The sequence below is a fragment of the Carcharodon carcharias genome, chromosome 34, assembly GCF_017639515.1.
Source record: "Carcharodon carcharias isolate sCarCar2 chromosome 34, sCarCar2.pri, whole genome shotgun sequence".
Taxonomy (NCBI): Eukaryota; Metazoa; Chordata; class Chondrichthyes; order Lamniformes; family Lamnidae; genus Carcharodon; species Carcharodon carcharias.
In genome coordinates, this window is record NC_054500.1 from 20,532,996 (window position 1) to 20,545,893 (window position 12,898).

The following is a 12,898-nucleotide window of genomic DNA, read 5'->3' on the forward strand; positions in this document are numbered from 1 at the left end:
GACCTGTTGCTGTTTGTGAACTCAATAATACAGATCTGTATACTAGTATATTTATAAATGAGTGGTGGTTGAGATCTCCTTGACTTATTTTGGAAAACAAAATTGGCAGTTTCTATGGCGACAAATAAACAAATATTACTGGTGGGTTATGAAGGAAACTGAGCTGATCGTGCTCAGTGACCCCATCATTGTTTTCCACACTCTGGGCCCCTGATTGTTTCCAGATGTTATACTTTATTCTTAAATAGAGCCAAGATGGAATAAATTTCAATTAAACAGCAAAAACTGGTTGCAGATAAATGAACTTCCAGGCAGAGCCAAGACTTACAGGCGGTCGCTGTGTTACAAAAAGAAAATAAACACTTGTATTTCTATAGCGCCTTTCATAGCCTCAGGACATTCCAAAGCACTTCACAGACAATTATGTACTAAAGAGTAGTCACTGTTGTAATGTATGGAATTGGCAATAGCAGCCACTTGTATTTATATAATGCCTTTATCATAATACTATACCCCAGGATACTTCGCAGGAGGGTTGTAAAGAAAGTTTTGACACCGAGCAGCATAAGGAGATATTGGGTCAGATGACCAAAAGCTTGGTTAAAGAGGTAGGTTTTAGGGACCGTCTTAAAGGAGGAGAGAGAGGTCAAGAAACAGATTTAGTGAGGAAATTCCAGATCCTAGAACCAGACAGCTGAAAGCACAGCCACCAATAGTGGAGTGATTATTGGTTGGGGATGATCAAGACCATCAGAATAAGGGGGACGCAGATATGAGGGTTGTGGGGCTGGAAGAGATTAGGGAGAGGGGAGGCCATGCAGGATAAAAATTTTAAAATCAGGGCTTTGCTTGACTAGGAGACATTGTAGGCCAGCGAGCACAGGGGGAATGGGTGAATGGAATTCGCTGCATGTTGAGACATTGGCAGCAGAGCTTTGGATGACCTCAAGTTCATGGAGAGTAGAAAGCAAGAGGTCGGCTTTGGGTGTGTTCTAATAGTCCCATCGATAGGTAACAAAGGTACAGGTGAGGGCTTCAGCAGCAGATGAACTGGGACAGGTGGAATTGAGCAATGTTACCCATGTAGAAATGGGTGGTTTCAGTGATAGGGTGGATGTGTGGTCGGAAGCTCATCTTAGGGTCAGATGTGAGACCAAGGTTGTGAATAATCTGGTTCAGTCTGAGACAGTTGCTGGGGAGAGAAATGGAGTCAGCTGGGGATCAATGTTTGTAGCAATAGGGACAAAAGAGAATGGCTTCGGTCCTCCCAAAATTTCTATTCATCCAGTACTGTATGTGTGGTGAGCAGTCTGGTCATTGAGAGACAGTGAAAGGGTCAAGAGAGGTAATGGTGAGGTAGAACTGGGTGTCATCAGCATTTATGTAGAAGCTGACGTGCTTTCGGATGATGTTGCCGAGGGGCAGGATGTAGATGAGAAATAGGAGGGGGGGGCCCAAGAATCCATTGTTGGGGGCCACTAGAGATGCAGGAGGGGGTAGAGAAGGTATTGCATCTGAGTTTCTGGCTATGAATCAAAATTAGAGATTTAAAGACCACAGGAACGGTCTTGACTGAATCTTGACATCACACTTTTTGATTCAGTTTATTCAGAGATCTCTGTAAGAGTCCTTAATTAGATAAACTCGATGACTGCCCTTTTGGTCAATGGGTTTTAGGATTAACTGTTTAGATTGTCACTGCTGGTTGCCCAACGTTTGGTCCAAAGTTTCAGATTGATTTACAGCAGAAAATCTCAAACCCTTAAGTTATTACTGGGTTGGGGGTGGGGCCCTCAGATTGACTCAGGCCCCTGTGCAGTTGCTCAGTTTGCACGGCCCCTTACTCATCTGGGCAGAATGGGACCCATCCTTAAGGCCCTCAAACTTGTTCAAAACAGATCGTTACCCAGTGTACAACAGGCAGGGTAACCATCCAGTTTTTTTTTCCTCCTCCTCCATCTCCAAATTTTTCACCGTGTCTCCTTAAGGTGCAGGCTGTCCCTTCAAGTTATTGTTTCATGGCCCATGCTACACGTGCTCACCCAAGTGGTCATTCCTCATTTGTTAACCTAGATAGGGCAAAGGGCTATTCAACCACCAAAACCTTCGTAGCTGAAATCTAATTCCGCCTTCTTGACTTGATGTCCGTATGTTTGCTTTCCAGCCAGGTTTACTGAATAGCAATAAGGAGAGGCAGATTTTTCTTTATACCCAGATCCTCAAGGCTACTGAGGCTAATTTTGACTTCCCCTTCAGGCTCATATCTGAGATTGACCAAGTGAGCACATCCCAGAATTTGGACCTTCTAACCCCTCTCATATTACCCAACAGGTTCTGAACTAGAAAACCCAGGTGTCTGGGTGAGCATGTGGACCATTTTCCAAATATACCCCACTTTCTTCCATTTTACATCCATAGCATGCATTTATATAGCGCCTTTCAGAACCTCAGGACGTCCTAAAGCCCTTTACAACCAATCACAATGCTTATAAAGTGTAGTCACTTGTAATGCAGAAATGCAGCAGCCAATTTGTGCATTGCAAAAATCTGTGATAATGACTGGATGATCTATTTGAATGATGTTGATTAATATTGTTTGAAACATACTTGGATAGGCACTTGAAGTGTCATAATCTACATAGCTATGGAGCAACAACTGAATTAGACTGAAGAGATGTTATTAGCCAGTGCAGACATGATGGGCTGAATGGCTCCCTTATCTGTGGTAAATTTCAGTGATCCTATGATTAAATATTGGCAAGGAACTGGAAGAAAACTCATCTCCTCCTCAAAACCGTGCCAAGGAACTTCTTACATGCACCTGAAACAATTTATTGTCTTGCGTGAAAGATGGCACCTCCAACATTACAGTACAGCGTGTCAACCTAGATATTTGTAATTGTAGCTATAAGGAATGTAATGACTGTAGCTACAATTACTACAATATTATACTGAAGTAGGATTTGAGCCCACAGCCCTCTGTTTCAGAGATGAGTACTACCTACTGAGCTGCAGCTGACACCAGTACGAAGATAGTTCATGAAGTTTTCTTTTTATTTGTTCGTGGGTTGTGGGTGTCTCTGACTAGCCCAGCATTTATTGCCCATCCCTAATTGCCCTTGACAAGGCACCGCCTTGAACCGCTGCAGTCCATCTGGTGTAGTTACACCCACAGTGCTGTTAGGGAAGGAGTTCTAAGTTATTGACCCAGCGACGGTGAAGGAACAGTTGCACAAGTCAGGATGGTGTGTGACTTGGAGGGGAGCTTGCAGGTGGTGGTGCTCACTTTGGATTGTATTTATAAGCAGTCAAATACATTTAAGAATACCGGGCATGATTCCACTTCCTGGATTAATCTTATACCACCCATTGGATAATAAGGTAGCCTGTCAGCCAATCAGGCATTCGGACCATAAATAAATTAGGAGGATTTTTCAGATTCAACGGCAGCAAAACTCCCACTTCCTCAATCCACCTCTTGTTTCCATTATTCCTCCCACCCTTCAGATTGATTGACAGCTACAGAGTGTCCAATACCAATGATTAAATGTGTCAGCAGTGGCTCAATGGGGAGCACTCTCACCTCCAAGGCAGAAGTTTATGGCCTGAGCACAAAAGTCTAGACTAACACTCCAGGGAGTGCTGCATTGTTGGAGGTGCTAACTTTCGGATGAGATGCCGAGGCCCTGTGTGCCCTAGCGTGGATGTAAACGATCCCATGGCCACCATTTTAAAGAAGAGCAGGGGAGTTCTCCGCAGCGTCCTAGCCAATAATTATCCCGTGGGCAAGGTCACAAAAACAGGATGTCTGGACATTATCACATTGCTGCTTGTGGGAGCTTGCTGTGCACAAATTGACTGCTGTGTTTGTTACATTGCAACAGTGAGGGAACTTTCAAATAGCACTTCATAATTGCAAAAGTGCCCAATGGTCGTGAAAGGCGCTATATAAATTCAGCCCTTTTTCAAATACCTTGAAGGGGGCGGGGCTTATGCCTGCGCCCACGCAGGAAGGCGTGGCTTGTGGTTTTCAATGTTGCAACACTGGGGGATTGTAACGATTTGGTGAAACACACCAAGGGGGCGGCGCCGAGACTGGGAGCCAGAGAATGAGTTGGGAAGCAGAGTATTCCTGGGACCTGCTGCTCGTTGGGTCCCTCCGGAGGAGGAAAGATATTGACGGAGTGGGGAAGCAATCAGACTTTGGCCCTTTTTTATTAAGAATGGGAGAGGTGAAATTGATCAATTATGATTAACATGCGCTGGAATGACTGAGCGCCCGCCCCTCCCTCCCTCTTCACAGCTTTTATATCAATCAAGGTGCAACTAACTTGCTGCTAAAAGATCTCACCCCAAGGGAAGACGTTTACCGCTTGTAGCCAGAAGTGTTGAATCATGCAAACATGGCTCAAAGCAAAACGAGTGGGATTCTGCCTGAGCGATAAGAAAAGGAGGAAGCTGAATTTTCTGGTCTTCGCTGATCTCTGTCGGTAAGAATGGGTGGGATCTGTTTTCATTTCTTCCCTGGAGATTCAGAGCTTTAAGAACTCTTCTGTCTTTGCGGATGGGTTGTAGGTTAGGGAGCATCTTGTAAGCACTGGACTGACACACTCCTGAGGACCCCACTGACAGTCCTGGGGAACCCCACATCCCTGACCCTGTAATTACTGACACAATCCCCCAGTAAATACTGACACACTCCCCCAGATCCGCCTGTCAATACTGGCACAGCACCCCAGATCCGCCTGTAGATACTGGCACAGCACCCCAGGTCCACCTGTGAATACTGGCACAGCACCCCAGGTCCACCTGTAAACACTGGCGCACTCCCCAGGGGCCTCCTGTAAATATGGACGCCCTCCCTGGGGGCCTCCTGTAAATACTGACACACTCCCCAGGGACCCCTGTAAATACTGACACACTCCCCAGGGACCCCTGTAAATACTGACACACTCCCCAGAGACCCCTATAAATACAGATACACTCCTCAAGGACCCCCTGTAAATACTGACACACTCCCCGGGTACCCCCTGTAAATACTGACACACTCCCCGGGGACCCCCTCTAAATACTGACACACTCCCCGGGGACCCCCCTGTAAATACTGACACACTCCCCGGGGACCCCCAGTAAATACTGACACACTCCCCGGGGACCCCCCTGTAGATACTGACACACTCCCCGGGGACCCCCCTGTAAATACTGACACACTCCCCGGGGACGCCCTGTAAATACTGACACACTCCCCGGGGACGCCCTGTAAATACTGACACACTCCCCGGGGACCCCCATTAAATACTGACACACTCCCCGGGGACCCCCTGTAAACACTGGCACACTCCCCGAGGGCCCCCTGTAAATACTGACACACTCCCCGGGGACCCCTTTATATACTGACACACTCCCCGTGACCCCCTGTAAATACTGGCACACTCCCCGGGGACACTCTGTAAATACTGACACACTCTCTGAGGACACCCTGTAAATGCTGACACACTCCCTGGGGGTCTCTTGTAAATACTGACATACTCCCCGGGGACCCCCATTAAATACTGACACACTGCCCGGGGACCCCCTATAAATGCTGATGCATTTATGGTAGAAACCAGCTCATTACTTAAAGGCTGCATTGATAAGCACTTGCTGTGGATGACTTCATACAGCCACATCCTAGTTAACACAGGAAACCTGCTGAAGTAGGTGCTTGCACAATCGTTGCTGCCAAATAGAGGTTTTTCTTATTTCTCAAACAGTTCAGTCTTTCTTTTGTGTGTTGAATCAATTGGACAATGCAGCCCTCCTTTTGTTCCAGGAGGTTGAGTTTACCATGAGCTGTGAAACTTATTGACAGTTTCAAAAACCCGACCAATAAGAGATTAAATTGGCAAGAGTTAATGCTGCTTGTCATTTCCACTGATCGCAAAGCCAGATTGGAAGGTTTCAGTTCTGTACGGGCTCTGTCTAAGTAGGTGCCCACCTGACTGCTCTTCAAAGTCTTTTGTGTGAGAGGGATCCTGCCCCAACAGCCAGTGATAGAATACAAAGTTAACCCACCCCCTAGGGACTCCCTGCAACTATTGACCACCTTTTTATTCTTCGTGGGATATGAGGGCATTGTTGGCTAGGCCAGCATTCATTGTCCATCCCTAATTGCCCCTTGAGAAGGTGGTGGTGAGCTGCCTTCTTGAGCTGCTGCAGTCCATGTGTTGTAGGTACACCCACAGTGCTGTTAGGGAGGGAGTTCCAGGATTTTGACCCAGCGACAGTGAAGGAACGGCGATATAGTTCCAAGTCAGGATGGTGAGAGATTTGGAGGGGAACTCGCAGGCAATGGTGTTTCCACTTGTCTGCGACCCTTGATCCCTCTGCAGGGACTCCTTCGAACTATTGATAATGTCAGACCTTTACTCTTACCGACATTACAATAGTAATTACCACCCCCCCCCCACCACCCATTGATACAATACAAAGTTAACCCACTCCCCAGGGACTCCTTGCAACTATTGATCACCTTTTTATTCTTCATGGGATATGAGAGCATTGTTGGCTAGGCCACTTCAAAAGTAATCATTTGATAGTACAGCGAAGAGGAAGGCCATTCAGCCATTGAGTCTGCGCTGGTTCTTTCAAGGAGCGATTCCCATTAGTTCCACCCCCTGCGAATCTTTCTCCTTTGAATATTTATCCAATTCTCTTTTGAAGGCTGTGATGGAATCACCCTAATAGGCAGCTCATTCCAGATCCTAAACACGCATTAATCCCTCAACCTCTTGCTTAATTAACACAGCAGTCCACATAGCACACGTTCCCTCTCTTGATTCCTTACTCCCATTGTGAATTATCACCCATTGCGAACTGAATTGGGATCGGAAATGGTAAACTGCAGCATAACCTAGCCACTCTCCCTGGCTCTGTTAACAAAAGCACAGACCCTTGATTTGTTGATATTTGATGAAACATAGGTCCTGGACCAGGACTCCACAGGGAATTCCCTGCTCCTTTTCAAAGAGTACTGTGGCACTTTTTACCCATGTATCCACCTGAGAGGGCAGGCTCAGTTTAATGTAGCACCGATTTTTTTTTTTAGTTGAAAAAGCAACACCTCCAACGGTGCAGTGCACTCGCAACAATTTGCGCTGACGTCATTGGAGTGGGTTTTTAAAAATGTATTCTTTGGTGGGATGTGGGCATTGGTGGCATTTGTTGCCCATCCCTAATTGCCCTTGAACTGAATGGCTCACCAGGCCATTTCAGAGGGCAGTTAAGAGTCAACCACGTTTCTGTGGTTCCGGAGTCACATGTAGGCCAGAGCAGGTAAGAATGGCAGATTTCCTTCCCTAAAAGGGGTATTAGTGAACCAGGTGGGGTTTTTACGACTATTGATGGTAGTTTGATGGTCACCATCACTGAGGACTAGCTTTCAATTCCACAATCATTCATTTAAATCCCACCAGCTGCTGTGGTGGGATTTGAACCCATGTCCCCAGAGCATTAGCCTGGGCCTCTGGGTTATTTGTCTGGTGACATTACCACTACACCACCATCTTCCCATGACTTTGGGCTACTCCTGCACCTAATTTGTATGATCGTATTTATGTCCTCACTCAGGCGACAGTGCTGCACACACAATCGATACAGATTGAAACAAGGATAGACCCGCAGACAAATTTTCTGCTGATTCTAACTAGACTTGTGTCCTTGGAACCTTGTGCCAGAGACAGTCAGTGGCACAGGGTATGAGAGGGAAAAGTAATCCTGCTGGGAAATTCTGGACCATTTCTGCATTTCAATTTTGTTAGAGTAGCTGACTTGAACGTTCACTGTTTAATTTCTCTTTTGTTCTGAACACTGCTAGTCGCTTGGACCTAACACATATAGATCAAAGTATATTGAAAAGTATATGAAGAAACTTGGGAGTCCAAGTACAGAGATCATTAAAATATCATGAGTGGGTACAGAAAATAATCAGAAAGGCCAATGGAATGCTGACCTTTATACCTAGAGACTTGAAGTACAAGAGGTTATTGTTATTGTCTTGCCAATTGCATTGTTAAGGTTAGAAGAACAGGTGATGGGCACTACTTGCCTTTGAGCACATATAAATAGGAGATGCCATTAACTGGCCCAGGCAGTGGGCAGTTGAGAGAGTCATTCGACCCAACTGTCTGCCTCTCTTCTGCAGCTACGTTCGTGCTTGGGTGTCCCTGGAGAAGGAGTGTACAGTGTCCACCAGTACGCTAGAGGCCTTTTGTGACTGATGGCCACCACAGGGGCTGGACTGCATAATCAGCCCCAAAATGGTACTTTAAGTTAATTTTGATAAGTTTTTGTTTTTAGTTATAGTGCCCTTTTAAGGGGCTGTTAATTTGCTTTATTCACTTGCTCAAACGAGTATAAATAGGGGATAGCTGGGACACTAGATTGAGAGGACAGCTGTGAGACTGAATAAGTCAATAAACACTCTTAATAAAGAAAAGCGCTGTGCCTTTGTTTCGACTTCACCAACTAGCTTGAATCAAATTGGCAAGGGTAGCCTCAAGGGAGAGTTCATAGAGTGTATTAGAGATTGTTTCTTGGAGCAATATGTTGTGAAACCAACCAGGGAGCAGGTTATTCTGGATTTGGTTTTGTGTAATGAGATGGGATTAATTAATGATCTCATAGTGAAGGATCCTCTAGGGAAGAGCGATCATAGCATGCTAGAATTTCAAGTTTAGTTTGAGAGCAAGAAACTTGAGTCCCACACTAGTGCTCTGGAGTTAAACAAAGGGCACTACATAGGCATGAGGGCAGATTTGGCCCTAGTGGACTGGGTAGTAAGACTACAAAGTAGGACAGTTGATGAACAGTGGCAGACATTTAAGGAGATATTCAATTCCTCCCAACTAAAATATACTCTAAAGAGGAAGAGAGATGTTAAGAGGGGGAAAAAGCATCTGTGGCTAAGCAAGGAAGTTAAAGATAACATAAAGGCAAAAACTAAGGCATACCCAATCACAAAGGTCAGTGGCAGGCTGGAAGATTGGGAATCTTTTAAAGATCATCAAAGGATTACTGAAAAAAAAAATAAAAAGAGCAAAGGTAAATTGTGAAAGAAAACTATTGCAAAATGTAAAAACTGATAGCAAAAGCTTCTACAAGTATATAAAAGGAAAGAGAGTAGCTAAAGTGAATGTTGGTCCCTTGGAGGATGAGACTGGGGAGTTAATAGTGGGGAACGCAGAAATGGCAGAGACGCTTAATCAATATTTTGCCTCAGTTTTCACAGTGGAGGACACTAGTACCACCCCAAAAGTAACAGATAGTGCAGAGGGTATAGAGAAGGAGGAACTTAGAACAATCACCATCACCAGAGATAAAGTACTGAGCAAACTATTGGGATTAAAGGGTGAAAAAAAACCCAGGATCTGATGGCCTACATCCCAGGATCTTAAAGGAAGTGGCAGTGAAGATAGTGGATGCATTGGCTATAATATTCCAAAATTCCCTGGATTCTGGAAAGGTTCCAGTGGATTGGAAAAATGCTAGTATAATACCCTTATTCAAAAAGCGGGGGGGGGGGGGGGGGGGGGTGGCAGAAAGTAGGAAACTGTACACCAGTTAGTTTGACGTCTGTCGTTGGGAAATTGTTGGAATCCATTATTAAGGAAGTAGTAATGGGGCATTTGGAAAGTCAAAATGCAATCCATTAGAGTCAGCATGGTTTTATGAAGAGTAAATCATGTTTGACTAATTTGCTAGAGTTCTTTGACAAGCAAAGTGGATAATGGGGATCCTGTAGATGTAGTATATCTGGATTTCCAGAAGGCCTTTGATAAGGTGCCGCACAAAAGATTAATACACAAGATAAGATCACATGGCGTTAGGGGTAATATATTAGCTTGGATAGAGGATTGGCTAACCAATGGAAAGCAGAGAGTCAGGATAAATGGGTCTTTTTCTGGATGACAAGCTGTAACTAGTGGGGTGCCACAGGGTTCAGTCCTTGGGCCCCAACTACTTACAATCTATATTAATGATTTGGATTCAGGGATAGAAGGTACTATAGCTAAATTTGCAGATGACACCAAAATAGGTGGGAAAGTAAGTTGCAACAAAGAAATAAGAAATTTACAAATGGATATGGACAGGTTAGGTGAATGGGCCAAAATTTGGCAGATGGAGTTTAACGTGGATAAGGGTGAGGTTATCCATTTTGGTTGAAAGAATAAAAAGGCGATTTATTATTTAAATGGAGAGAAACTTCAGAATGCTTCAGTGCAGAGGGATTTGGGTGTCCTCGTGCATGAATCGCTGAAAGCTAGTATGCAGATACAGCTGGTAATAAGGAAGGCAAATGGAATTTTGGCATTTATTACTAAAGGAATAGGGGATAAAAATAGGGAAGTGTTGTTGCAACTGTACAAGGCATTGGTGAGACCACACCTGGAGTATTGTGCACAGTTCTGGTCCCCTTACTTGAGGAAGGATGTAGTTGCATTGGAGACGGTTCAGAGGAGGTTCACTAGATTGATTCTAGAGATGCAGGGCTTGTCTTATGAGGAGAGATTGAGCAGTTTAGGCCTATACTCGCGAGAGTTTAGAAGGATGAGAGGAGCTCTAATTGACGTATATAAGATGCTAAAGGGGATAGACAAAGTAGACATAGAATGGATGTTTCCCCTTCTGGGGCATTCTAGAATGAGAGGCCGTAGTTTTAGGCTAAGGGGTGGTAGGTTTAAATCAGAGATGAGGAGGAATTACTTTTCTCAAAGGGTCGTAAATCTGTGGAATTCACTACCTCAGAGTGCAGTGGATGCCGGGACACTGAATAAATTTAAGGAGGAGATAAACAGATTTTTAATTAGTAACGGGTTGAAAGGTTATGGGAAGAGGGCGGGAACTTGGAGTCGAGGCCAAAATGAGATCAGCCATGATCGTATTGAATGGCGGGGCAGGCTCAAGGGGCTGAATTGCCTGCCCCTGCTCCTAGTTCTTATGTTCTTATGATCCTATTAGCAGTTAGAAGTCATACTTCAGCTATACAAAGCCCTGGTTAGTCCATACCTGGAGTCACTGCGAGCAGTTCTGGACATCACAATTTAGGAAGAATATATTGGCCTTTGATGGAATGCAGCATAGATTTGCTAGAATGATGTCTGGACTCAAAGGGTTAAGTTACAAGGTGAAATTACGCAAACTAGAAATGTATTCTTTGGAATGTAGAAGATGGAGGAATGGTTTGATTGAAGTTTTCAAGATATTAAGGGGAACATGTTGGTTAAATAGAGAGCAACTATTTCTGCTGGTTGAGGAGTCTAGGACTAGTGGGCACAATCTACAAGTTAGAGCCAGACCTTTCAGGAGTGATATTAGGAAACAGCTGTTCATGCAAAGAGTGGTAGAAGTTTGGAACTCTCTTCCAAAAATGACAATTGATGCTAGATCAATTAATTTTATATCTGAAATTGATAGATTTTTTGTTATCCAAAGGTATTAAGGGATATGGGGCAAAAATGGAGTAAGATCACACATCAGCCATGATCTAAATGAACGGTGGGATAGGTTCGAGGAACTAAATGGCCTCCTCCTGATCCTATGTTCTTTCGTATCAAGCCCCACAAGTGTCTTTGTGCCTTGAATTATGGCAAAATGCTTTTCTATATGTTGTACAATATGTTGGCACCTGTGCTTACTGATGTTGGCCCACATGGCCTACCTGGTATTCTGCCTTATTTCTGGCCATGTACATGCAGCTTGCTGCTGTAACAAGCAAACTGAAGTCATCCAGCTGTACAATTATACATTTTGTTCTCCTTATTCACTCCTTCCCAATGCGGGCTGTGTCTGAAGAGATTTTTTTGGGCTGTTCTTTTCATTTTCACCCAAATACCAATCACATTGCCTAACTCCTCATTGAATCCTGAAAGCCTCATCCATGCCCTCGTTACCTCCAGACTTGACTGTTGTATTGCTCCTGGCCAGTCTTACATCATTCACTCTCCATTCACTTGAACTCATCCAGAACTCTGCTGCATGTGCCTGAACACGCACTAAGTCCCATTCACCCACCACCCCTGTGCTTGCTGGTTTCTGGTTAAGCAACGTATTAATTTTAAAATTCTCATCCTTGTTTTCATACCCTTCCATAGTTTCACCCTTGCCCATCTCTGCGATTCTCTCAAGCTCTGCAATCCTCTGAGATCCCTGCACGCCTCTAATTCTGGGCTCCTGCACATTCCTGATTTTAATCGCTCCACCTTTGGCGATCGCGCCTTTAGCTGCCTGGACCCTAAGCTCAGGAATTCCCTCCCTAAGTCTCTCCAACTCTACCTCTCTCTCCTCCTTCAAGGCACTCCTTAGAACCTACCTCTTCGAACAAGCTTTTGGTCATCTGCCCTAATATGAGATAAAATTTGTCTGATAATGCTCCTGTGAAGCACCTTGTACCTTTTCCTATGTTAAAGGTGCCATAGAAATGCGAGTTGTTGTTCAGCAGTTGGGGGGGGGGGGTGGTGGGTGGGGGGGGGGGGGGGGGGGGGGGGGGGGTGGGTGGGGGTGGGGGTGGGGGTGGGTATTGGTGCTTACAAGTTTTTCGCAACTTGTGTCAGCCGCTTAGTGCAGTGAATTAGAAGATTTAAAAGATCACAGAACTGTTATAGCACAGAAAGAGGCCATTTGGTCCATTATGTCTATACTGGCTCTCCAAAAGAGCAATTCACTTAGTGCTATTCTCCTGCCTTCTCCTTCTAGCCCTGCACATTCTTCCTTTTCAGATAATAATCCAATTCCCTTTTGAAAGTCATGATTGAATCTGCCTCCACTGCACTCTCAGGCAGTGCATTCCAGATTCTAGCCACTCATTGCTTGATAAAAGTTTTTCCTCACATTGCTATTGCTTCTTTTCCAGTTACTTTAG

At 44.8% G+C, this 12,898-nt stretch overlaps 1 protein-coding gene across 3 annotated transcripts in view; it reads left to right on the top strand.

Annotated features, from left to right (window-relative positions):
- Positions 1 to 4,070: 4,070 nt before the first annotated feature.
- The window catches only part of LOC121272483 (inositol-tetrakisphosphate 1-kinase-like), a 54,736-nt gene continuing 45,908 nt past the window's right edge, over positions 4,071 to 12,898 (top strand). The window contains exons 1-2 of one of the 3 annotated variants that reach the window (XM_041179081.1): positions 4,071 to 4,490; positions 8,183 to 8,300. Coding sequence is in view for 1 of the 3 variants with exons in the window: in XM_041179080.1 (XP_041035014.1) it covers positions 4,396 to 4,490 (95 nt within the window). In the remaining 2 variants the exon portion in view is untranslated. The remainder of the gene's footprint in view (positions 4,491 to 8,182; positions 8,301 to 12,898) is intronic. The other 2 variants (XM_041179080.1, XM_041179082.1) reach the window with 2 other exon arrangements.